The sequence below is a fragment of the Dunckerocampus dactyliophorus genome, chromosome 19 (genome assembly GCF_027744805.1).
Source record: "Dunckerocampus dactyliophorus isolate RoL2022-P2 chromosome 19, RoL_Ddac_1.1, whole genome shotgun sequence".
NCBI lineage: Eukaryota > Metazoa > Chordata > Actinopteri > Syngnathiformes > Syngnathidae > Dunckerocampus > Dunckerocampus dactyliophorus.
Window position 1 is genome coordinate 6,009,218 of NC_072837.1, and position 26,157 is coordinate 6,035,374.

Sequence of the window (26,157 nt, forward strand, 5' to 3'; positions counted from 1 at the left end):
TGACGACAGACAGAGTCACATGACAGTCCTGACGCTCTTTTAAAACGTTATTCTCACCTGAACACATCAACAGAAGTGCAATTCCAACACCATATGTGTCTCACCCACTCACAAACACGTCTCTAATCCCTGCGTCGACACTTCCTCGTTGTCACTACAAAAGATTGCGAGATGCATTCACGAACACTCCGAACAACACGACTACATCTTTATGATGTGTGTATGTGTGGTTTAAATAAACACAAAGAAAAAAAATATCGCTCACTTTGCAACTCTTAATGTGGATGTACAATCTCGCTGCATTCAAGTATGCTCGGAAATGCCAGAAAATACACTCAAAACATGTGAATTCAACTTAAATGACGCAGTGTCTTCGAACACAACCCATAATAACATGGTTAAAGTGTGTTTCAAATGTTCTCCTTCTCTTAAAGAAACTAGCCTTAGGTAAATACATTTTCAGACATGCACGCTACCTTTTCGCTTGATTTAAATTTTCAGTTAATTTGCAGCTGTTGGTACATGCAAATACTTCACAAGGGAGGCGCAGCCGTGTGTTAGGACCCCAAAGGAGACAAAAATGAATTGAGATCCAAAAGGTTTACTGAACAAAAGGAGCACAAAGCCACGAAAATATAATAAAAGGTGTGTGCAACAGACGGCTGCAGTGAGAAAATGGTTGTTGCTTCTTTGCGTATTAAAATGAAAGGTAACCACCCACAACTTTCCCCAACAGCATTGAAGACGCTCATTCTCATCCAATCCTGTGAAGATACGCTTTGGTTGGGGACTGCTGCCTTAAAGGACGGAAATAGACTCCAACTGTATCCCTACTTCTGATGAGGTCACGAGTTGGAAGAGGATGTGGAAGCCCTCTCCTGACCTCGACCCTGACCCTGTGGGTGGCTTCCAATGATGTCATCCTCTCAAACGAATAAAAGCCTTATAATGGAAAACCACCTGCAGATTTCCAATCTCGCTGCAGCTAACTTCCTCCATCCAGTCAGACTCCTGCTACACAAGGGCAGGACGTAACACATTTGTGAGGTGATTTACATGAAAACAAATATAGGCCAAGACGAAACAATGAGTGGACCCATAAGAGGAACACGGCGTCTCTCCTGTGGGCAAGACCCATTTATATTGCCTGATCCAGCCAAGCTGCTATGGCACGATAAGGAGGGAGGACCTGCTGAGTGAAGGTATTGTACTCGTACACAAGTCACAGTGCATGGGCACGCTTAGCAAAGTGCATACAATTAAAGCACAGATGTGACTTGAAGCGCAAAGTAGAAAGAAAACTAAATAAACCAGAAGGGGACTGAGCTGCGTGAGAATGTAAAAGAACTCTATCAACGTCAGAATGATGGCAAAGAGGAAAAATATGATGATAACCACAGAACAGCAAATGGAACAGGACATTTTTTTTTTTTTTGGCCCACGGCACAGTCTAAAAATAAAAAAATATATATTTTTTTTTAAAAACAACAGCAAAAATAGAAAAATCTGCAGTAATTTTACAAGAATAAAGTAAAAATATTAAAAGAATTTTTTAATAATGTAACAAGAAAAAGTCCACATTTTACAAGAAAAACATAATATTATGAGGGAAAATAGCATCATTTTATAGTATGAAGATGAAATCATTGAAAAAATTAAATTATTCTACATTTTTACATTTATAAGTCATATTAGTAGGAAAAACAAACCAAACAACAAATTAAGTTGTAATAAAGTTGTCATTTTTGGAAAATTAGCTTGTGGAAAAAGTTACAATGTTACCAGAATTAAAGTAAAAATATTATGGGAATAAAGTCATAATTACAAGAATAAAATTTACAAGAAGAAAGTTTAAATAATTGGAAAATGTAAAAAAAAAAAAAAAAAAGCAACAACAACAGTAGAATCCAAAAAAGCAGCGGTAATTTTACAAGAATAAAGTCAAGATATTAGGAGAAAAAAGTCACGTTTTTACAAGAATAAACTCGAAACTAATGTTGTGAGGAAAAATAAAGTCATTTTAATAGCAAACAATTGAATTCTTAAATTAAAAAAATACACTATTTTTTTTTAAGTCCTAATTTTACTAGAACCAAACAAAATAAAGTTGTCATTTTGGGAAAATGAAGTTAGGGGAAAAGTTATAATATTATGGGAATAAAGTCTAATATTACAAAAAAAAATTGCAAAGATTAATTAAGAAGAAAGTTTAAATGTTTGGAAAATAATTTTTAAAGAAACAACAGTAAAAATTGGGGAAAAAAAGACCAAAATTCATACTAATAATAGGCTTTTTCACCTCCACCAGAAAGCTGAGATGCATTTTTTTCTTGAAATGTATATAACTTCTTAGCATATCTAATGTGTTGCTTTACAAAATATCAAAGTGGCCCTTGCATCCTTTCATTTTTCAGTATGTGGCCCTTGGTGGAGAAGGTTTGGCCACCCCTGCTTTATTTTAGTAAATTTAGCGGTACTGTGTCCAGTTAAAGTGACATTTACACCAGACAGCGCCATGATATTTTCATTTCCTCATTGAGAACCCAAATGCAGTTTTCCCCTTGGAATAAAACGTGACCTTTTGAGCCTCAACATCCAGCCTCAAAGGAATGCGGCCCACAAAAAAAGGCTTCCTAAAAAGTCTTATCAGCGACTACTGGGGCACCCATAACGTGTTAATCCCATCCTTCCATGAACATGTGGGTGCCAGGCTCTGGTAGTCATGAGCAATTACTGTTTGCAGGAAGCTGACGGAGGCCAGGCTTTGTGGGGCTTAAGGCAATGAAACCCCTGGAGCCTCCTCAAGTCGCCAAACATCTTCCACTTGTCTGTCTCCGTTTATTTTGTGACTCTTTTACAATTTGATTTATGTTTAGGGTATTTTTGTTAGAAAAGATGCTTTCACAGGGTTTTTTTTAAATATATTTCATGGCAGTTACAGTGTGATGACAACTATGGAGTACAGGGCACACGACTCGGAGTTGGTTACCTGAAATTGATGCCAGGTCTTGCGATAAGGCGGCACAGCCTTCCTATTTCTCCTAGCAGGAAGGCTAACGACAAGAAAACATGTAAGAGTTACTCGGAAAGGGGTAACAAACATGACAAACATCCTGTCTTGCTTATCTTGGTTCCAGTGTCATGTTTCCGTCACCTGTGTCCAGGTGTGTTTTGATGCAAGCGCATGACAGCCACTCATATTACTAGCAACAGACGCCTGCATACACTGTTTACTATACACCAGGTAGCACATCCAGGGTTCTCATAATACACATAATGCCTTATCCAGGATATGGTTTCCATGCAACGTGGAAGATCAAGCAAACACACGCAGAAAAGATTTGTCCTATACGACATGTAAACAGACGTGAGTAACTGTGGAAACATTTGACAGAGCCTTATTTTAAAGGAAATCTCTACACTGGGCTATCCATAGCATAGTTTATCAGTGGGGTCAAGCATGGATTTGGGCCGGGGCCTCAGGGAATGCACTTAAGAAGGCGGCTGTCGTCCCCCTGTTAGCGGGCTCGAGGTGTGGGTCGCACAACAAAACACCAGTCTGGACGTTCGGCCGCCACTCGCCTTGTCCGGGAGATCCTTAACGACCCTCATAAGGCAAAGTTCTAAAGAGTGCGGCGTGTCAAAAGGGCACTTGGTGAAGAAGACACGATGACCAAGTATGTAAGGATCATTCAGAACAGGTTTTCCTTCCGTTCAACACAATAAACTAGAGATATATCATTGCATTATTTGAACTATGAATCAAAAGGACATTTTATGCCATTTTATATAAAAAAAAACTGTCCCAGAACCCAGTATGGTTGGGGCCTACAGGCTATTGCCTGTGTTTGCAAGTCCGCCCCTGAGTTGAACTTAATAAAATAATAAAATATGCTGCTGAACTCGCATGAAATGTCTGAGTTTGCTTTATCTTTGGCTTTTTCTTTTTAAATCCCTTATTCTGAAAGGTGTTAGCAAAAGAAGCGTAAAGGAATACACACCAGATTTAAATTGAGGTTAGCTTAATTTTACACTTATAAGACAGCTACAATGTTATTGAAACATTGCCTTCCAGTTCATACATATTTTATGACGGTGACAGTTTTTGATGTCTATCATACTCAATGAGAAAAATTCCAATTGTCAAGCGATGTTCTTGTGACAACAAAACAGCCTCCTCCCAATTCAAGTGCAATAGAAACCGGCTCGTGTCAGACCCCTTATATTTATAGCTGTGTTCCCTTGTTGCTCGCATGCCCCAGGATGCGCTCCCCACGCAGGGTCAGAATTCCTGTTTTGTCATCATTCTTCCAGCAGAGAGAATGGGCAGCTCACCCACGATGCTCCGTGTTTGCTGGCGTTCCAGATACTTGTTTGTCTTCCTTGGATACAAATAGATCTGAAATGGCATTCAGACGGCGCTAAGTGACTCTGTTGTGGTTGGGTCGAGTCTTAGACACACCAAAAAAGGGAGAGAGAGAGAGAGAGAATTGGGGGAAAAAAGTCTCTTTCTTAAGAAATTACACATTTCTTCGTAAAACACCAACACTATTAGGAAAAATGTATGCGTATATAAGAGTAACATACCGTATACATGCCTTTTGAATGCTTTACATTTGTATTTTTGTTCATTTAGCCGTTTTTATGTTCGAAAATGTTGAATTTAGGCCATGCATGCGTACAATTTGTTTTAATATGCATATATATATTTTTTTTTACTAATAATAGACCATATTCAACCACGAAACAGCGATCATTTATTGATTAATTATTTTGTGAAAAAAAATCGCAATAGAGTGAGGGCACAATGCTCCAGCTACGATGTGGCGAGGGACGACTGTATATGCAAACCAACACCGAACAGAGATTTTCTTCCCGTCACTCACACACCACAATAACATGGAGATTTGCAGCTGTGACTAAGAGACCCGCTTGGAGGGGGGGGGGGGAGTCTCAAAGGAGGATATATTATAGTGATACTTTTAAGATAATGACGATCAATGAAGCAGAGTCATCCAGCAACTCTTTGAGCTCTTGAGCTGCTGAAAAATCTTTCTTTCATGCAGTCTGTTACCTGTTGTTTTACTGCTGGTTGGTCTCCACTGATTTTGTCTTTCAAATATTTTTACAAAAAAGGGTCGTCTTATATTCAGACTGTACGGACTTTGGTTCATTCCACCTCATAACCAAACAAGCAAAGTAACGATGAAGTGACGGCACCGCTGAGGCTCCATAATAAGAGGCAGCTGCTGCTGCTCCGCCGTTCCACCCTGCTGAGCGGGAACCTATTTTAACAAGCCAGACCTATTGTCTTTTCCTAAGAATGAGCAGAGAATGTGGCAACTTCCTTGGGTCACATAAGTCTTTGGGTGCGTGTGTGTGTGAATGGGTTGAGTAGGGGTGATGGGGTGTGGGTTTGGGGGGTGAGGGAGATCAGGCTGTATTCCTGTCATTCGCATCCCTATGGGAGCACATGCCACCAGAACTAATGACCTGCCTGCGAGGACCAATTAAGTTGGCCCCCGTAATGCCACATAACAAGATAAGTTCAGCTGTCTGGGAGGTGTACAGTGGTGTAAGGGTAGGGGGTGGGGGCTCTGATAGAGATGGCTGAGGGACATGAGGAGACAACAGGAGTCAACTGTGCAAAGCGTGGCACCCTGTGTCTCTTCTTCTATCAGCATATATAGCACACACACAAAAACATTGTGTTTCAGAAGGTACTGCACCGAGCAAACAAAGAAACACACTTCTCCTCATTAGGGTCGCGGGGGCATGCCGGAGCTAGAGCCTATCCCAGCTGACTTCGGGCGACAGGCGGGGTACACCCTGGACTGGTCGCCAGCCAATGGCAGGGCACATATAGACAAACAACCATTCACACTCACATTCATACCTACGGACATTTTAGAGTCTCCAATTAACCTAACATGCATGTTTTTGGAATGTGAGAGGAAACCGGAGTACCCGGAGAAAACCCACGCACGCACGGGGAGAACATGCAAACTCCACACAAAAATATGGAACCCAGGTCCCGATCTCCAGACTGTGCCTGTGTGGCCAACATGCTAACCACTAGACCACCGTAAGACACCAAATTATACACTACAACATTATTACAACTTGCACAGTCTAATGAGATCCAATGCAAGATCTGTATCAAAATGCTGCTTAAATACTACATTTTGATTGGCATTGTCAGCGAGCAATTTTATGCATTTTATTAAATTAATTTACAGTTAATGTAAGGTCAACTAATTATGAGATTTCTTAAATGAAATTATAAGCAAACTATTAGAAAGTGGGAAGTGGACAGGAAGTGATGTTGGGGGATTCAGAATTGAGTTTTAGCTTTGTGTGTGTTACTTTAGCAACAGTACCCCGTGTTTTATTCGGGATTATTGTGCATTAATAACCTGCAATAACGTTGCGGCAATCAAGACTGGTGTGTGTGTCTCACTGAACATTACTGACACCTAGCGGCCAGTGTGGAATACTACATATCATATCATATAGCGTCTTTGAATACCTTACATATTAATTTAGCCATGTTTAAGCTTGGAAATGCTTAATTTGGGTAACAAATACATAACATTTGACTAATAAAAAGCTACATTCAACCAAGAAAGAGCATAATTAATATATTTTGGAAAAACTAAGCTAGACTAAAGCCACGAAATTCAAACCGCAAAGTGGCGAGGGATGACTGTGTAACATTCATCAATCGCCATTACAGTATGTAGCAAGACTTGTTTTTCCAAAGGAAAAAACGTCTGTCTTACATTTGGGTCGGTGTGGTAAATTTGAATGAAACTGGACACTTTCGATGTGTTGGTAGGCTTAATAAGCTCTCAGCATTGTACTGTCATTTTAGTAATTGTTATAATCTGTTTTTGGACCAAAAAAAACGTACTGTCATAGCCCGATGTGAGAATTGACTGAAAAAGGAACTGGGCCAAGTCAATATTGACCACACGTTTAACAAGTACCATTCCTTCTTCTGCTGTTCATGTCAGTCCTTGGTCGAAGCTCCGGCTGTCTATCAGGATCCCCCAAACAAATAAAATCTCCCACTGGGTTTCCATCTTCCAAAAACCAATTTCAGCACCGTCCACCTTACAGTTGTTGATGTCAGTGGAGGACACTGATGATGTTACGACAGTGAAATACTGCTTCCAGGCGTGAGGATAAAAAGAATTAAACATGTTGCCTGGGGGCAAAATGTTCTACTTGATACAATTAGAGTTTCCTGTGGGGGACATTGCCAGGCACGTTAAATATTGTACATCTAAATCAGGATAAGTGTTATCAAGAAAGGAAAACACTTGCGTATCATTAATATTTATGATAGTTGGTTTTTATGCTTGTAATGGGTTTTGTAAGGTTGATAGCTGACCCAGATGAGGGATTATCAGGGGATCATACAGCACAGTACAGACGAGAACGGGGGCAAATTACAATGAATTAAAGTTGCAACATTAATACTATATAGCCAATGCTACATTTTTTCAACAGCCATCCTGCATTTAAATACTGTAAGTATCAGTAAGGTATGGACTGTAATGAATCCTTGCCTGTGATAAGGATATCCAAATGGCACGCTGAACCAAACTTAACCTCCTGAAGACCCCGGGTGTCCTCGATGTGCTCTGACAGGAAGTGTTGTTTTGGGGGGAGGGTGGTAAGGAGGAAGAAACATGTCGCCTCTGACGGCTTACTTGAAGGTGACGGTTTGGAAAGCCCTCTGTGACCTTTAACATCAGGAATGGACAGTCACTCGCCCACTTTTCCATCCTCTCAGAGACTCGTCTCTGGTTGTTTGACCTTTCAAATGACCTCGGCACAGTGGTCATGCTTCACCCCCCCAAAAAGTGGAGTGCAGAAGCATCACACAGATGCTCATATTTGACACTTTCTTTAATTGACAGTGAATTCGAAACAATTGTTCGTTCATTTTATACCACTTATCCTGTGCAGAGCCTAGCTTAGGGCAGCAGGCGGGGTACACCCCCGGACTGGTTGCCAGCCAATCACAGAGCACATGTTGTATACACCAGGGGTGTATACAGCAGTATGTGTCCGAAGGCCACATACTGAAAAATGAAGGGATGCAAGGGCCACTTTGATATTTTGTAAAGCAACGCGTGCAGATATGCTAAGAAGTATTTCAAGAAAAAAACGGCATCTCAGCTTTGTGATACAGGTGAAAAAGCATATTATTATGAACTTCAGTCTTTGCTCTTTCCAAGTTTCTCACAATATTGCGACTTTTAAAAAATTTAATATTTTTTCTTTAATATTGCACTTCTATGCTACTAAAATGCATTTGTTTCCCCTCAAAACATTACAAATTTAGTCTCGTAAAATTGCGACTTTTTTCTCGTTAACTGAGAATTTTTTTCTCTTAATATTTTGACTTTATTCTCACAAAATTACAGCTTTTTTTAAATTTATTTCTAACTATTTCAACTTTCTTCTTGTAACTATAACTTTATTCCCATATTTTGACTTTATTCTTGTAACATAACATTTTATGCGAGCCTAATTTTTCCAGAACTTGTTTTGTTTGATTTCATAAGTTTTTTTAAAATGTCTTTTTTCTTTAATATTTCAACTCTATGCTTCTAAAATTAGTGTTGTAAAATTACAACTTTTTTCTTTTAATATTCTGACTTCATTGTTGTTAAATTACTGCTGATTTTTTTCATTTTTGCTGTTTTTTTTTTTTTATTTTATTGTTAAATCATTGTTTTAGAATGTGACGCGGGCTGCACTTTGGACACCCCTGGTATACACAAACAACCTTCATACTCACATTCACACCTATGGACTATTTAGTCTCCAATTTACCAAACATGCATGTTTTCAGAGTGTTTGAGAAAAAACACGCAACACATTGAAAAGTCTAAGCCGGATTTGAACCAAATAACCACCTGGATGTAAGGCAGATGTGCTAACCACATGCACCACCGTGCTATAAAATAATACAATATTTAATTGTGTCTTTCCCCTCAATCAATGTAATAAATATCCCTGAACATTCTGAATTAAAATATACATTTTGTCATATAAATTAGATAAAGAATCATTACAGGCATAAGCTGCTTCGACACACAATAGTTCAAAGTCATTTCCAAACACAAGTGCCACAGTATTTCTTAAAAAAATCGAATATATTGCCATGTATCTCCAAATACTTGCTATGATTGCAATAACTGTGCACGTCAACATGCAGACAAAATGTGTACATCCCTGAACATACAAAACACATTGAAGAAAATAATTAGAAAACATTTTTAATGAAAACTTTAGGTATGAAATATTTAATTCTACCCACTCTTAATAAATGTATGACAAAGACAAATAGGGCATATTTACATGTGTTGTTTTTAACCACAAGTTATTTTGCAAACGCAACTTAGCAGGTTAAGTAGGACTTGGTCGCCATCTAGAGGTTACAGAGAGAAGGAGAAGAGATAGTTAGGAAAATCCCATTTAAAAGTATAGACTGTACAAATTCAGCTCACCAAAGGAGGTCAGTGTTAATCTTCTTAACAACCTTGGTCAAGAGCTTCTTGGCCGGAATGAATGACTCAACGATGGTTTCAATCTGCTGGATCCTGCAGACACAGACGTGCAACACGGTATGAAAACCTGACCTTTTCTTCCACTTTCTCGTTATTTGCTGTGTACCGTCAACGTTGAAGCTGTCAGAGGTTTCCTTTAGTCATACTTACGTTGTGTTCCCATAGATGCTATTAAAGCTGTGCACCTGAAGACTATAGATGTGGTTGTCCAAGCTGACAGAGAAGGTAACCTCAAATTTGGAGCACCTCCTCAGACTGCTGAAGAGAATGTGTACTCTAGAACAAGACGATGACAGTTATTTGTCAAAGCTATTCTACAGTACGAGTCTTCCTGCTTCAATGTCTTTGTGGACAGTTTGGAAATGGACTCTCACCGAGTGTCCACACAGCTGATGTCCACGATATTGAGCCGTAAACCTCCCCACATTTTTAGCAGTCGTATCTCCTCCCCCAGGAGACGACAGTGACTGACCACCAAGGACACGTCAGAGAGCAGCTGGACACAGCAGGAAGAAGTATAGCTTAGGAACACCGGATTCAGTCTATCAAACCAAGATTGAACTTCGATCCATCCACCCGCACCTTTTGAACATGATTACTTGTTGGGTATTTCTTCACCCAAGCTGTTTGGCCGTCAATGTACTGGGAGAGCAGTTTGTGAACGAGGCGGGCGTGGCTCTGCGACCTTTTATCTACATCCAAAATAAAATGCAGAGATGAAAATGCACAGAAGAAATGTAAAAGAAAATTCACTCAGCCGAAAATACAGTACATCCTGGAAATGTGATATTGTACACCGTCTTGACCCAAATATACAACGACCTTGAATATAAAAGACCCGTAGATGGACAATATCAAAGAGAAAAAGACTAAATTAACTGATTAATCAAATCCTGTTTTCTTTATCAGTGATAGTAGCAGACCTGCCAACACTGAAGACATTTTGAACCAGTCGTATGCAGACGGAAAATAATGTACTACAAGCTGACCAATCACAGCCTTAATTGTACGCGTCACTTCAGCTCGACAATTGTTTGGACAAACTGAAAATGGGGAAATGCAACAAAATGTGTACCTGGAGAGGAGCGAAGCCTACAAGAGTATTCAAGCTCAAAATGCATGCCAGGTACGAAAAATACGTACATGTTAGCAGGTGTGTATTAGTCGTTTGTTACAGCTTAACTCCTCACTTTTTTTTAATGTGTCTTTGTGCCACAGCTGCATCTCTCCAGGTCACTACAGTCATCCCTCCTTTATCGCGATTAATTGGGTCGCGATAAGTGAATTTCTGTGACGTATTATTGACGAAAAAATGTTTAGGAGTTTCTAAATGCATTTTTTAAAACCTTGATAAGAGCCTTCTAGACATGAAGTAACACCCCTATAGTCACCTTTACCCTCATTATTCTTTGTTGATACCACATTCCGCAGGCTACAGGATCACTGCAGGGACACAAGAGATGGCCACGGTTTAAGCATAGCGTGCTAGCGAGGTAACTAGTTAGCCTCCAATTTATTTCTTCTAAACTTAAGAAAGGGTTTCAAAAGGAGTGGGGAAGAAGGACAAAGAAGCCAAGAATGTACCACTTCCACACAGAAGGGGAGGACAACTTTTTTTTCACTCTCTCATGTCAGACATGCCATGAAACCGCAATCATTTATGAATTAATGACTTTTTGAAAAAAAGGCGACATAATGAGGGAGCGATGTTCGAACTGTGATGTAGCTAGCGACCACTATAATGTGTTTGTGTGACGGAAGAAAAGGTCTGACTCATTTTGGGAGAAGTTGAAAACAAAAAGATAAAAGAAAACAAAAAGATAAAAAAAATATCGAAGTGATTTTTCACTATGCAGCCCTTGGTGGATAAATACACCCCCGCTCTACCCTATGAATATAAAACGAGTCTTTTAGAGACTTTTCCCAGAGTAAAAATACCATCATATATTTCAGGCAGTAAGGTAATTTAGTGTGAACTATTTTTTCCCCTCACCATCAAGTAGAAATGTGAAATTGATGTGTGAAATTTCTCGCTCAGGTTCCTCAGCGGCACAATCTCCTGCAAAAGAAAAACAGTTTCTATTTTAGATATCTACCAAATTCAGCTTTTTTTTAATGTCACAAAGATTTCCAATGCTAAAAACACGTGTGGTATGAAAAAAAAAATTCTGAAAATCACAGAGCCATGATAATGAGCTTGAAATTAATTGATTGAGGAACCACTTTTCTATTTGCGTCTGAGTGGAGAAATTCCCAAGTACATAACGTAGTGTGTTGGGTGAAAAAAAAAAAAAAGTACCTTTGTACATCAACTGTAGATGCAATGTGGCATTGAGGAACGTGTAGACTGCATATTTGTCTGTCTTTTCACTCAATCTCCATTCATTGAGTCTATGAAAAGGCATTCACCAAAGACAAGCATAAATATCATTGTGTGCAAATAAATGCTGGAAAGAAAAACTGCACAAGAAATGATGACTGATAAAAAAAACCCAAAAAACTGACGTATTGAGAATGGCGATGGAGCGCTCAAGGTTTGCTACGTCAGCTTTCAGATTGTTCAGTTTGCTTGAAGCCTGCTTTTTCTGCATCTCCAGTTCAGATATTTGACTGTCGCAGGAGGAAAAACACATTTAAATATTAAACAGCATACTCCTAGTTTTAGTGTTTTTTTACGGAAAGGTTGAATTAGTTTACCGCTCATTGTCATTCAACGTCTCATTGACTTTCTTCAATTCTGTTGGAGAAAAATCAATGATTTAATTTAATTATTGGACAAAAAGTATAAAAATGCAACAAAAGATATGCAGTGTACAAGTTACCTTCCTGGAGTGATTTAAGACTTGGCTTGCTATCAGTTCCTTTCTCCTCAATTTCTGCAAGTTCTAGGGAGGCAAAACATAGTTTTAATGACTGTAACCACTCACAACAGTTCTTTGAATTGTGTTGTTTTTGTTTAGTATAATGAATATTGTGCAAATATATAACAATATATAAAAAAGTGAACATTTTAAACAGGTCTTACCTGCTTCCAAATCACTAATGCAGTCATCCAGCATTCTGATCATCCCCTCAGATTCATCAACTTTCCCTCTCAGTTTCTCCTGCTCATCCTGAAAAGAATACATTGTCACATTGAAAATCTCCAGCCAGTTTTAAAAGTACTTTGGAGTGATGCCTACTTACCGTAATAGCCTGCACAACACCTGTGTACAGGACCTCCTTCATTTCATGCGACCGGACTTTGCTCATCTTTCTGAAGTAGTTGTTTCTTTCTTTTAATTTTACGCCAAAACATTTGATCTGCAGATTTAAACAAATACAATCATGTTAGGATAAAGTTTATACACATACTGGATATTTTTGTCATTCTATGCACATGGAAAAGGCCAATAGCCACACCGTCTGTTGATAAAAGCTGTAATTTTCTGTCTTTTTTCCATGTTGGATGGGCGTACACAATCGCTCAGTCAATTTCGCGCTTTTGGAAGGACAGGTGGTCCTCGGGTTACGTATGAGTTGCGTTCCTAGACCGTGATGTTAGTCGAGTTTTGGTGTAAGTCTGACCTTATACCTAAATTCTACATGAATTAACTCGTAAGTCACTCTCATTGTACACACAGAGAACATTCAGGACATATAAAACACAGCAAAAATAAAAATAAAATAATAAAAAAAGACTCCTTTCCTTTATTTACTCTGTGGTTTATTGGGAGTAGAAAGTTGAAGTGGCAGGAGAACATATAAAACAATAATAAATCCACTACTTATGACTGTAAACATGCTCAAAGCTATGATCTTATGATGGGCAAGATAGTCAAAACATTTAATACCAAAAGGGCTGCCAATATTCATGGGTGTTTCTACTCTCAGAGCTTTTTATGTTCATTTTCACTACCATGGCGATAGCTTCTCTTTTCTGTGGCGTGTTTCCACCAGCCTGCCTTACGCTTGCGAGATGTAGGCTACATTCACACTGCAGGGCATGATGCCCAATATTGATTTTTTGTTAAGCTCCCCCCAAAAATGAGCCTTGTAAATGTGAAAGCGATGTGTCAAAGATGGGGCGTGCAAGCGCAAAACATGACGCTACACTCATTGCCGTGTGTTTACGTACGTTTGTGCTCTCCTTGGCGCGTTTGTGACAATTTCATGGATTTTGTCAACATTTTCTCAACCAAATGATTTAGACTAAGAAGGAAGAGTGCAACAATTTTGGCTATGGCATTTTGTGGTGAGATAGTGACGTGAGCCACTACAACACTTTTTAAAAATAATTTTCAGATGACAAAAAGAAGTTTTGCCTACATCTGTGGGTATCTTTATCCAGTCTCGCACAGCAAAACATGCCTTTCGATGATAGTATAGGTATGCTATATGTGACCTGACCATTCAGGCTGCAGTAGATCTGATACATATCGGATTTATATCTACATACGAACGAGGCCTGAGTAGCATTTGAAAAAATCTGAATAGTTTACATTAGAAATAGAGTCTGAGTCCACTTGCAAAAAGACAAGAGGAGAAAGTATTACAGTACATTAAAATAAAACGTCGTACAGTACTTTAAATAGAGTCAGACATTGACGATGCGTTAAAAGGCGATTTAATATGACCTTTTGGCGCTAACTTCAGTGTTAGGTCAAATGAGCAAAAGCAGCAATACCTCATTTTCTGAAGAATTTTTCATCTCTTCCCATAATGCTTGATTGATCGTCTTAAGAGGTTTGTCTAAGTCCCACATTCGGTAATTCAACCTGAGAAGACAAAACAAATGTGCTTAGACCTTTATGAAACTACTCTTTAAGTAATGATTTTAAGGAATAATAATGGTCTCTAAATTGTGAATAGGTATGAATGTGAGTGTGAATGGTTGTTTCACTATATGTGCTGGGCGACTGGCGGCCAGTCCAGCTTGTACCCTGCCTCTCGTTCGAAGCAGTAGGCTCTAGCATACCACAGCGACGCTAGTGAGGATAAGTGGCATAGAAAATGAATGAATAGTAATCTCACCCTTCCACCTTTTCAGACAGGCTCTTGATGTCAGCTTCATAGACCAGCTGTTTGGGCCGATTTATAAGTTTGTCTTTCATTACATCCATCAGTGTGCAATCTGTGTCGAATGAAGACTGAGCCAAAACAAAAACAAGTCTATAAATGCATATCAGTGTTTTTTTATGTCGAGTTCACAGAATGAATGTCAGAATAAAACCTACCCTGCCAGGAAGCATGCTTTGCCGGGGATTATGGATCACAAAGTCAATGTTGAAGAGGTTAAGGAACTCTGAGACCGTTATTGTGCCATCCTCTAATTTCTGAAAGACAATCACCAATAAATGTGGGGCAGGGGAGCGGCATGGAATCATACATTTACAACATCAAACGAAAACAAACCCTCTGTACATCACTGGAGTAGTCTTCCAGCTGAGATTCCAACATGCTCTGTTTAAAAGCTGCGGATAAGAAAAGAAACATGTTTAACACAATTTCAGAAACAATTATATATTAAGAAAGTAAACGATCAAATGAAACAACATAAATTATACACTGGGAGGACTTACTGGAGTCGCTTCTGCTGCTAGACGTGTGAGTACTGCTGGAGGAATCCATGGTGTGTCTTGTTGTTGGAGCTGCAATGATGCTACCATCATATTTGACAACATGAGGCTGTGCTCCCTGGTAAGAAATAGAACCAAGTGGACATCTGTTGACAATTTATTTACCAACTTAGAGATAAATAGAAATTATAATAGAAATTGACCTACCGTCTCTACTGTCTCAGGAAACATCTGAGTGGCCATTTTTAATTTCTTCTCCTCCTCAGTGTTATTTTCATCTGATGGCAAGCGTCTCTTTATTCCTGGGACACGATTTGCACTGTCTTCTTCAAAAACGTCCAATAAACATTCATCAATGTTGAAACCTTCAAAAGGGATCACATTTTCTGAGATTTTCGGCACACTCCTATCATCCAATATTTCTGATAAATCTTCGCAGCTGCCAAGCTCTTCATCGTAAATGTCACTCACGTCGTCATCATTCCAGTTGCCCAGATTATTTGCAATATTGTTGGTCGTGGTCCTACTGTCACTTTTTCTCTCAGAATTCATGTGGCTGGAGTTTGCCTTTTTTGGATCATCAACTCTGGTTCTTTGAGGGAGTTTTGCCTTAAAGCCTCCCATTGACAGTCTTGACATCAGCTCTTTCGTCTTAAGTTTAAAAGGAGTTTCCACAGTTGCATATTCTTGTGGAAGATCTTGCGCTTCAGCCGCAGTATTTCCTAAATCTACAACATCTGGCACTACTGCAGGGGGCAAATCATTCTCGTCTTTTGGGCTTTTGTCGGTGCCAGGGTCCGAACAAGGCGTAGGTGCTATGCAGCTGTCCACAGCTGGAGTCTCAGGAGTCGTGTTTACCATGCAGCTCAAACGCCTCACTTTTTTTTGGAGATCAGCTAAACTTATTCGTCTAGACTTCCTTGAAGGACTATCATGGTCATCAGCAATGGGTGAATGTAACTTTGTCAACAGCGGGCTGGTTTCATTTCTTAATTCATTTTCTTTTCTAATCTTTGTTTCTTTTGAGTCTACATGGTCCGGAACATTTGAGATTTCCATTCCATCTTGTTTGCTTAGTCCTGACTCTTGATTGGATTGAGATGAAGTTGCCTTTCTGGTCTCTTGAAGACAAGCATCTGGGTCTCGTGTTGATGACCGAGAGTGAGGGGGCTCATCTGAGAATTTTTCTACTACAATTAAGCCTGTTTGAACTTCAGTCAGGTTCATGCCAACATCAGTCTCTGCTCCTTCTAATGCGCCCTGCAAGTTTGTGATTTCATTCACACCACTATCCAAAAGAGCTTGAACTTCACTTTCATTATCCATGCATGGTGTTTTTGGCTGGGCTGGGATGAAGTGGTCTGTATCACCAGTTTCTTGAAAGGATGACTCTGCTGAAGGTTCCTCTCTGGTGATCATGGGATTAGCCCAGGAGAAACCTGTCTTTTTAAATCCTGTATTGAAACCGAGTACTGATAAAGATTTATTTCTTGGCAGAATAGTCATCTCTTCTCTCTTCTGGGTAGGAGGAGCTTCGTTTAAAAATGAATTACCAGCAATGTTTACAGTATGTCTTCGTTGACTATCCAATGCAGCATCATCGGCAGGGAACCTCAAGGTTTTCTCTCCAACTGGTAATATATCCACATTTGTTATGGTGTGTGGCTCAAAAGGAGTATCAGTGTTTACAGCGTGGCTTTGTGTCTCATCCATAGCTGCATCATCTGCAGAAAACCTCATGATTTTCTCTCCTCCAGCAGGTACACAGTCCACATTTTGTGCTCCTGATTTCAAAGGGGTATCAATGTCTACGGTGTGGCTTCGAATCACATCCATAGCTGCATCATCTGCAGTAAACTTAACTGTTCTCACTCCTCCAGCAGGTACAAAGTTAACATCATGGTGTGCTCCTGGCTCCAAATGACTAGCAATTTTCGCAGCGTGGCCCTGTGTCACATTCACATCTGCATCATTTGCAGAAAACCGCAAGGTTTTCTCTCCTCCAGTCAGTAAAACATCCACATTTTGTTTGGTCCTTGGTTCAAAATGAGTATCAATGTTTACAGTGTGGCTTCGTGTTACATCCATAGCTGCATCAGTTGCAGAAAACCGCAAGGTTTTCTCTCCTCCAACAGGTACACAGTTAACATGGTCTATTTCTGCCTCGAAATGACTAGCGATTTTTGAAGCGTGGCCCTGTGTCACATTCACATCTACATTACTTGCAGAAACCCGCAAGGTTCTCTCCCCTCTAGTTGGTAAAGAATAACAATTTTGTTTGGTCTCTGGTTCAAAATGAGTATCAATGTTTGCAGTGTGGCTTCGTGTCACATCCATCGCTGCATCATCTGCAGAAAACCTCATGGTTTTATCTCCTCCAACAGGTACACAGTCCACAATTTGTGCTCCTGGTTTAAAATGAGTATCAATGTCTACGGTGTGGCTTCGCGTCACATCCATAGCTGCATCATCTGCAGTAAACCTCATGGTTTTATCTCCTCCAACAGATACACAGTCCACAATTTGTGCTCCTGGTTTAAAATGAGTATCAATGTCTACGGTGTGGCTTCGCGTCACATCCATAGCTGCATCATCTGCAGTAAACCTCACTGTTCTCTCTCCTCCAACAGGTACGAAGTTAACATCATGGTGTGCTCCTGGCTCCAAATGACTACAGATTTTCACAGCGTGGCCCTGTGTCACATTCACATCTGCATCATTTACAGAAACCCGCAAGGTTCTCTCTTCTCCAGTTGGTAAAGAATCCACATTTTGTTTGGACCTTGGTTCAAAATGAGTATCAATGTTTACAGTGTGGCTTCGTGTCACATCCATAGCTGCATCATTTGCAGAAAACCGCAAGGTTTTCTCTCCTCCAGTCGGTAAAACATCCACATTTTGATTGGTCCTTGGTTCAAGATGAGTATCAATGTTTACAGTGTGGCTTCGTGTCACATCCATAGCTGCATCATCTGCAGAAAACCTCATGGTTTTCTCTCCTCCAACAGGTACACAGTGCACATTTTGTGCTCGTGGTTTAAAATGAGTATCAAGGATTACAGTGTGGCTTCGAGTCATATCCATAGCTGCATCATCTGCACTAAACCTCTCCGTTCTCTCGCCTCCAACTGGTAGAATGTCCATATTTGTTTTGGTGTGCGGATCAAAATGAGTATCAATGTTCACGGTGTGGCTTCGTGTCACATCCATAGCTGCATCATCTGCACTAAACTTCACCGTTTTCTCTCCTCCAGCAGGTACAAAATTAACATTATGGTATGCTGCTGGCTCCAAATAAGTAGCAATGTTTGCAGTGTGGCTTTGTGCCACCTTCATAGCGGCATCCTTTTCAAAAATCCCCAAAGTTTTCTCTCCTCTAGCAGATAAAATATCCACATTTGTTTTGGTGTGTGGCTCAAAATGAGTATCAATGCTAACAGTGTGGCTTCGTGTGACATCCATAGCTGCATCATCTGCAGTAAACCTCACAGTTTTCTCTCCTCCAGCATGTAAAAAGTTAGCATTATGAGAGGCTCCAGAATCGACAGGAATCGCGAAGTTTGCAGTGCGACTCCCTGTCATATTCATTGCTGCATCATTTGTAGAAAACCTCAAGGTTTTATCTCCTCTCGTAGACCAAATATCCACATTTGTTTTGATGTGTGGCTCAAAATGAGTATCAATGTTTACAGTGTGGCTTTGTGTCACATCCATTGCAGCATCATCTGCAGTAAACCTGAGTGTTTTCTCTCCTCCAACAGGTACAATGTCAACATTATGGTGTTCTCCCGGCTCCACATGAGTAGCAATGTTCATGGTGTGATTTTGTGTCACATCCATAGTAGCGCCATTTGCACTGAACCTCACCGACCTCTCCTCGTTGGTCGGTAAATTGGCCACATTTTTGTGCGATTGCACTGGCAAAACACAGGCTATGTTCACAGTGTGACTTTGAGTCACATCCATGAGTGCGCTGTCATCGGTGAACCTCAGCGTTTTCTCTCTGCAGTCCCCTTGACTACCACAAGTCATCTGAGAAAGAAATTTTGAGTTAAGACTATACAATCAAAATCAGATTATACCACTTCTTTTTAATTATCCGCTTGGCCTATTGGAAAGACAATAAAAAAAGCAAAAGCTGAATTTATACTTTATAATCGTTATTATGCCCATCCTTTCAATCCATTTATTCAGCAGCACAATGCTAAATAAGTGAACTTACCTGACGTCTAAAAGAGGACTCCAATAACATTTCCTTTCCTAAATGTAGAGATGGAGATTTAAGCAAGGGTTTTTACAGGCACCGTTTGTCAAGATCATTTCCTTTTTGTCAAAATTTGTCTGTTACCTGTATTGTAAGATGACCGGTGCCTTTCAGTACACAACTGTTGAGTTGAGTTTTGTCCGCCTTGAGGGCGCATTTCTTGTGCAGGTCGGAGATAGTGAAGTGGGTCATTAATCCCTGCAATCTCTATGTGTCCCGTTTGAACTTCTGTCATATCCATGCTCAGATCATCTTGAGGACAGACTGGATCTCCATTAGAGGGTTCCTTGATCAACACAGGGTTAGCGATTCTGGAATATCCTGAATTAACGCTGGTGTCTTTTGGCTTTAAGAGGCTTGCAAAGAATCCAGAGTTTAAATTATTTGCAGATGAAGATAGCCCAACAGTATGTCTGTGTCTCTTTTCCACAGAAGTCACAGTTTTTCTAACATTGTCAAAATCAGGGGGAGCTGACACATCTGTTGGGATTTTAACAGGGTGACTCTGCGTCATGTCCATATAGGCGTCATCTGCAGTGAACCTCACTGTTTTCTCTGTGTGTTCTTCTTCAGCCTTCCCCCTATGGAACCTTTTAGGCACAAAACACAAGATCAATTATTCCACACTGTCTGCTATGTCCTGAAAATAATTACTACAAATTACCATATTTACAAGAATAAAAAAATATATATTATTTTTTTAAAGACAGAAACACAGTCTCTCTTGTTTGATAACTGCTTCATTGATCACTATTTATATTTTAGAAAACCTCACAACTCCTGCTGTTTGCCAACTTGCTCAACCTTTCAGACACTTTTTCCTTGTGGGGTTCGGTGTTGCACCAGCATTTTTCTAGGTTACTGGTGTGTGTGTGTGTGTGTGTGATTGACATGGAGAAAAGCTCTGACTCTCACGGGGAGAGGTCATTTGGTGCCACGTGTTAGTTTGCATGGATAACTCTCTAAACCCTCAACAGAAGACAACTCATCTTTGTCTGACTCCAATTGTCCCTTGTTTATTGCGATGAATTGGTTCCAGACCCGAGTGCAATTAGTGATTGAATTATATAAATGTACTATTTTCGTAGTTAGTGCATAGAAAACCTGTTTATGACTTTCTAAATACACTGTTATCACAGCTCTGTAGACATGAAATAAGACCCCTATACTGTAGTCACCTTTACGCTCATATTATTCTTTGCTCACAACACATTGCTCAACTGTAATGCGTAGGCTACGGGATCACTGCAGGGACACAAGAGATGACCGACGCTTTAAACATAGGACGATGCCAAGCTAAGTTGTTTGCCTTGAATTTATTGATAAACTTAAGAAAGGCTTTCAAACGGAGTGGGGAACAATGACAAACTAAGAAGCCAAAAAAACTTACCACTTACACACGGAATGGAAGGAGAACTTCTTTCCACTCAATCATGTCAGACATGCCCTGGCTGACTACATGTAGTGTGAAGGTAATCTAATGTCATGTCTCATCAATGTAACATTACTGACACCTAGTGACAAGAATACTACATATAACTTGTCTTTAAATGTTTTTTTGACTAATAATAGTCCATAAATCAACCACAAAAAAGAGGCCATTTTATATATTAATTTTCGAAAAACCGAGAGAGAGCGTTCAAACCGCGATGTAGAGAGGGATGACTGTAATACATTTGATTACGTATATTTGCGTCACTACGGTAGTTAGTGCTACTAATATAACTGAAAAGACAATGTGAGATGAACAGGAAACATACCTGTGTCCTGATGCTGTAAAAAGGTTTGCAGAATTGTTAGAGTGTGCCTTAAAAATTTGACATTATGAGAAAGTTACATTTGTTAATTGAAATAAGAGTACCTTTTGATTTGGACAATCCAGGTGTCGTGCTGGCTTGCTTCTGTGATTCTGGTGACCCTCTGTCAGACCGGGAGTACATTTCTTGTGAGGGAAAAAGACACTGAAAAGGATTGTCGTTATCGTCAGTCAATCCTTTAACAGGCCGGTTGTGTGTCATGTCCATGTTAACGTCATCATCTTGAGAGAGTGCGCAGCCACGGGATGATTCTCTAACATTGCCAGTATTTTTAACTGACGATGGAACGTGATTTTCTTTATCAACATTGACCTTTTGGGTTTTGGTCTGGGAAAGGTTTGTGTCCACCGTGGCATCAGAGAGTTTTACATTCAACCCAGTTGGTTTTGAAAGACCTGAAGGAAAAATGGTCAAAGTCGGATCAAAACTCGACACTGGGAGGCTGAAATCTGTGTTTCTGCAAGATGATGGAAAATCGAACCCTCTAGCCATGTCAACATTATGGCTTAGGCTCATACCCATGGATCCACAATCTTCTGAAGGCATCACTGTACTCTCGCCACTCTGAAATAAGTTGAAATTGTTCTTCTGTGGCGTATCAACAAGATAGTCTACATCGATGTTGATGGTGTGAGACTGGGTCATGTCCATGATTCCATCATCCACGCAATAAATCACTGTTTTCTCTCCAAAGTCAGTGTTGGAGATGACCTGAAGAGAAGTAACATGTAAATGAATGCTTGCTAAATGTGCATATAAAAAAGTATCAGGATATATTATCATCTTGGTGGTCGCGGGGGGGAAAGGGAAATAAAGTCGTGAAGCCAAGCTCACCTTTTCTTTTTGGTCAGAGGCATGTAGAGGTGCACTCAGCAGGGTTTCCATTCCTATATTAGACACAAATATTAATGCAAATAATATAAATCATAGACTGCAGTTGAACAGTACTGCAATGTGTACCCATAATTTGTTGAATCCCATCTTCACTTGACACCTGGAGCCTGTAGTGGGGAAAAAATTAAAGGGATTTATTTTATGATTATGGATAACTTTAAAAAAAGGCACTTTGTTTTAGTGAATTTTAGATAGAATTTCAAATAGTCATGTTACCTATTTTGTGTGGGCACAGCTGCTGAAAAAATACAATAAGATTAGAAAACCGCTTAATATTTAGTATTTAAATGCAAAGTATTGAAAAAACACTCTACTTGTTGGCATTAGCTCTTGTAATGGACTTCGGCCGGACGAGGTGTTTTTCGCATCCCTTGAAATAGGGAGGGGAAAAAAAAATATTACAATGAAAAGGTTAGGCTTTTTGAATAAAGTGGATTAAATGAAATGACTGTGGTGTTTTACTTGGGAAAAAGAAGAACATCATTGGCTGGTGCAAAGCTAACTCTTCTGGAATTCCTTTTTTCCACTGGTTTGGCACTTTCAACCTTAATGTATATAATAAATAATAGTTACAAAAAGTTTTAAATATCCTGACTATTTTGATGTTTAAAATGTATAAATCTCAAATCGAGAAATGTGTTTACCTGATTTTCCTGTTGCTCTGGATCAGAGAATTTTATTGATTTCCGAGGCGCTTTTAATATCTGAAAATCATACATTGACAGCATGGTTCATGCCAAAGATTGTAGCAATATTTAAAGGATTCTTTCTTCAAAAGTACTTTGGATTACTCACAGAAGAAATGCGTCTCTTGGAGAACCCACTGTTTTCACTGTAAACAAACAAAACAAAACAAAAATGTATCACCTGATGTAAGCTATATATTTTTTTAATATTAAACATGACATTTCAAAAGCGCTTTACTTACTCATTCCTGCCAGGGTCCAGGGGCTCCATTTTTAACTAAAACGTGAAAACAGCATTTGTTTTGAGAGAAAGGCGACTTTTTAAAGTTTACTTGTTTAAATTTATTTGTAAGGAGTGTTTGTCAACTTATTTGTAAGGAGCGAAGAAAAGACAAAGCTGTTCCGAGCTATTTGAGACTAGTGTGCATCATAAGCAACAGTAGTTTTGCAATGTATGTAAACTCATGTAAATTATGTAAGAGCCCCTTTGAAAAGAAACGCCCGCCCAAGTTCAAACACAAGCTTTTTAATGAACGAAAAATTACGCTATTATTGGGTTCAGGTTCCATCAAATGAAGCAAGACACTGAAAGACTTTCGCTAAGTCTAAATTGTGTGCACTTATCCTATTTTGTATTTGACTGTTAGCATTAGAGCGATATTGATAAGCAAATGTCGTGCGAACAAATAAACATGCCGTACATACCTTGTAGTTGTTACTAGTCAAATAATTATAGGTGCTGCTGCTACTTGTTAAATAACAGTTACATTCATTACGTCCAGCCTAAACAAGTTGGACGTAAGAAAGGCTAACACCAAGCACCGCGCTAACGTCAACGGCAGGCTTACGTCCGGAGTTTTGAATTTAGCCGCCTCCACGCATGCGCAGTAGGCTCTTTTCAGAGCTCTTTATCCGTCAGCCGTGTGTAATTATTTATACATTTATGTAGTTATGCATTAAATTCAGTAGGCGTACAATATTATTTAATAACGCAATATATTTATGTGCATATAAATTTACGTGAACAATTTGCAAAATTATATCGCGACAGTCCTCCGACCGATACAGGAAGTGACACAGAAAGCGGAAATGACAATGCGGGGCTGGTCGTTTTGAAAATTGGTGTGGTTGGTTTGCCTGTTGATAGGTCCATGTAACGTTCCGATTAAGGTAAAGTAACATGTTATTGGTGTTATGTGTTTAAAATACGTACGGACTGTACACGTCTTCCATGCTGCACTTGTGTATGTGTATTTTCATCATCGATACTTTAACTTAAGTGGCTAGCTCGTGCATACTCCGTTACTAAATCGTTCATTGTTTCATATCTGTTTCTAGTCGCTGACGTCTCGGATAGAACAATGTCAAAAATTCCCAGAGGTGAGCATAATTAGCCGTTTTCTTGTTGATTTTTTTATTGATTTAAAAAAACACTGACCGGGGTGTATTCTTCTCCAGTAGGGCAGCATTCCGCAGACACAAAAAAAGCAGCACATAGAAATGAGATGAAAGAGGCAGCAACTGCAACTAATGCTCTCCAAAAAGACGGTGTCCTCAAACAGAAAGAAAACATCATGCGGTAACAAATCTCTTTTTACTACCCACCGGACCTAGATGTTCGGCAAATGATGCATTCACTGTTGTTTGGGAGTTGCAAAACAACATTTTAAAACACTTTTTTTTAAGTCTCAGAGGTCCCACATTCCAAAAATATGCAAGTTAGTTTAATTGGCGACTCAAAATTGTCCATAGGTATGAATATGAATGTGAATGGTTGTTTGTCTATATGTGCCCTGCGATTGGGAGGTCCAACGATAGTGTATTGGAATAGTTGCCTGAAATCTAGACAGTTTAAAATTGCTTTTATTAAGTCCTACTGGGAACATGTGTTTTTTGTGTCTAGCTAATGAGCTGTGGTTGATATATCTGTCAGTCAGATATTTTTTAATTCATATTTGCTGTGCTTTTTAATTTATAGCATCATACACCTCTTTGCATTCAAAATGGCTTATTTTTCTTTTCAGAAAAAATGTTGCCCATAGGGTTTACAAAGGGTAAGCAGTACATTGTATTTAATTTCCACTCATGCAATAGGATTTTTATCTCTGTCATCACATATTTGCTTTCCTCAGGGTTTCAACAAGGTATGACATGCAGGAACAACTGAAGGAGCAAAATCAACAGTTGATGGCTGCCAATGAGGAACTGCAGAAAAACCTCGCAGAGACACGGGTAGAAAGATAAACAACCTTTTGGTTTGACTCCATGCAAGGTGCTGCTATGTACGCGTTTATAGCCAAGTGTTATTTTTAATACACAGCAAAGAGTAACTCATTTGGAGCAACAGTTTTGTGCCCTTGAAAAGGAAAATTCTGAGGTGGAGAAAAATCTGAAGGACTGTCAGATACTCCTAGTGGCTGCAAAAATAGACCCCAGTAAGTATACTGTGCTACACAACATTCTCTGGTTTATTTATTACTTGTTGGAAATGAACAGTCTCCTTGGTAATTAGTTTCAGGAGATGTTGTTGGAGAAGCTGCACGTCAAGATGAAGAACAAAGAAAAGAAGTAATGGTATGTACATTTGTTTCGATTTCTATGTTCAACTTCTTGTGATACTTTTTCATTCAAAATCAACTATGTGTCCTATTCTAGAGCATCTCCACAGACCTGCTGAAGGAATTAAAGCATTTCAGTGAGATGGCATCGCAGCAGCGATCTCATCTACAGGTCATTATTGTATGATTATTCTGATTCTGACATTGATACGTGATGTTTTTACTTTGAATGGTTTCCAATGTTGCCACATATTGACATTTTCAATATCCCTTCATTTACACATTTGAAGGAAATCCAGAAAACAATGACTGACCTGAGTGAAGCAAGGCAACATATGCTGCAAGAGAGGGAGGCTTTTTCTGTGGAAGCTGCCGAAATGGAAAAAGCTCTAACGGAGGCAGAAGCTCTATTATTGTAAATATGTAGAAATGACTCAACTGAAATAGTGTGTGATGGTTCATAATATGACTTTAAATATTGTTGTTATTCAATCTTAATAAAAAAGTTATTTGTGAAAGCTATCATTTTATTTCTTTCAGTTTAGAATTATGGACTGAAATTATGACGTAGTTATTTCTGGCAGTGCACGGGAGCTATTTATTTCCACTCATTCACAATGACTCCCAATGATTGTATACAGCTATATTTGAATTGTATTTATTTTTTATTAAGCCATTGGTTTAACATATTTGATCACAAATACAAATATACCTTTTTCGGACCCAATCTCATATCTATAATTTTGCCAGCCCATCTCGTGACCGAGACAATTCAGAGGACCGAGCAGTTGCT

General features: G+C 39.3%; 2 protein-coding genes across 8 annotated transcripts; one reads left to right on the top strand and one right to left on the bottom strand.

The window, feature by feature from the left end:
• Positions 1–9,232: 9,232 nt before the first annotated feature.
• Positions 9,233–24,368, bottom strand: knl1 (kinetochore scaffold 1). Of its 6 annotated transcripts, XM_054762666.1 has the most exons (33): positions 23,512–23,654; positions 23,049–23,083; positions 22,916–22,952; positions 22,765–22,824; positions 22,583–22,665; positions 22,435–22,490; positions 22,337–22,358; positions 22,187–22,227; positions 22,061–22,113; positions 21,745–21,937; positions 21,539–21,621; positions 21,271–21,370; positions 21,170–21,182; positions 19,494–19,999; positions 19,368–19,405; positions 15,353–19,177; positions 15,149–15,263; positions 14,982–15,040; positions 14,804–14,902; positions 14,601–14,716; positions 14,254–14,344; positions 12,774–12,890; positions 12,613–12,700; positions 12,410–12,472; positions 12,285–12,324; positions 12,093–12,197; positions 11,887–11,978; positions 11,581–11,646; positions 10,170–10,279; positions 9,962–10,083; positions 9,738–9,863; positions 9,528–9,620; positions 9,233–9,448 (listed from the first exon to the last, which is right to left on the bottom strand). In XM_054762666.1, coding segments are annotated over exons 2-33 (6,642 nt in total). In that variant the 5' UTR covers positions 23,078–23,083; positions 23,512–23,654; the 3' UTR covers positions 9,233–9,447. The 6 variants fall into 6 exon arrangements, with proteins under 6 accessions (XP_054618641.1, XP_054618640.1, XP_054618636.1 ...); XM_054762665.1 differs by having other exon boundaries at positions 21,539–21,937; XM_054762664.1 differs by having other exon boundaries at positions 9,234–9,448; positions 21,271–21,621.
• Positions 23,850–25,828, top strand: knstrn (kinetochore localized astrin (SPAG5) binding protein). Of its 2 annotated transcripts, none has more exons than XM_054762668.1 (9): positions 23,850–23,976; positions 24,145–24,186; positions 24,268–24,385; positions 24,831–24,860; positions 24,939–25,038; positions 25,127–25,241; positions 25,319–25,380; positions 25,462–25,536; positions 25,655–25,828. In XM_054762668.1, exons 2-9 carry the CDS (start codon positions 24,168–24,170, stop codon positions 25,781–25,783), a joined length of 648 nt encoding a protein of 215 aa, XP_054618643.1. In that variant the 5' UTR covers positions 23,850–23,976; positions 24,145–24,167; the 3' UTR covers positions 25,784–25,828. The 2 variants fall into 2 exon arrangements, with proteins under 2 accessions (XP_054618643.1, XP_054618642.1); XM_054762667.1 differs by having other exon boundaries at positions 23,872–23,976; positions 24,265–24,385.
• The last annotated feature ends 329 nt before the right edge of the window (positions 25,829–26,157 follow it).

Excerpts from the sequence above, each read along its gene's own strand:
- knl1 (XM_054762661.1), bottom strand. The coding sequence starts at position 23,077 with ATGGAGCCCCTGGACCCTGGCAGGAATGA. Across the intron at positions 14,903-14,981 it reads ACTCCAGTGATGTACAGAGG|AAATTAGAGGATGGCACAAT; the intron begins GTTTGTTTTCGT and ends ATTGTCTTTCAG. Across the intron at positions 14,717-14,803 it reads AAAGCATGCTTCCTGGCAGG|TCTTCATTCGACACAGATTG; the intron begins GTAGGTTTTATT and ends GTTTTGGCTCAG.
- knstrn (XM_054762667.1), top strand. Across the intron at positions 25,039-25,126 it reads AAAACCTCGCAGAGACACGG|CAAAGAGTAACTCATTTGGA; the intron begins GTAGAAAGATAA and ends TTTAATACACAG. Across the intron at positions 25,242-25,318 it reads GGCTGCAAAAATAGACCCCA|TTTCAGGAGATGTTGTTGGA; the intron begins GTAAGTATACTG and ends CTTGGTAATTAG.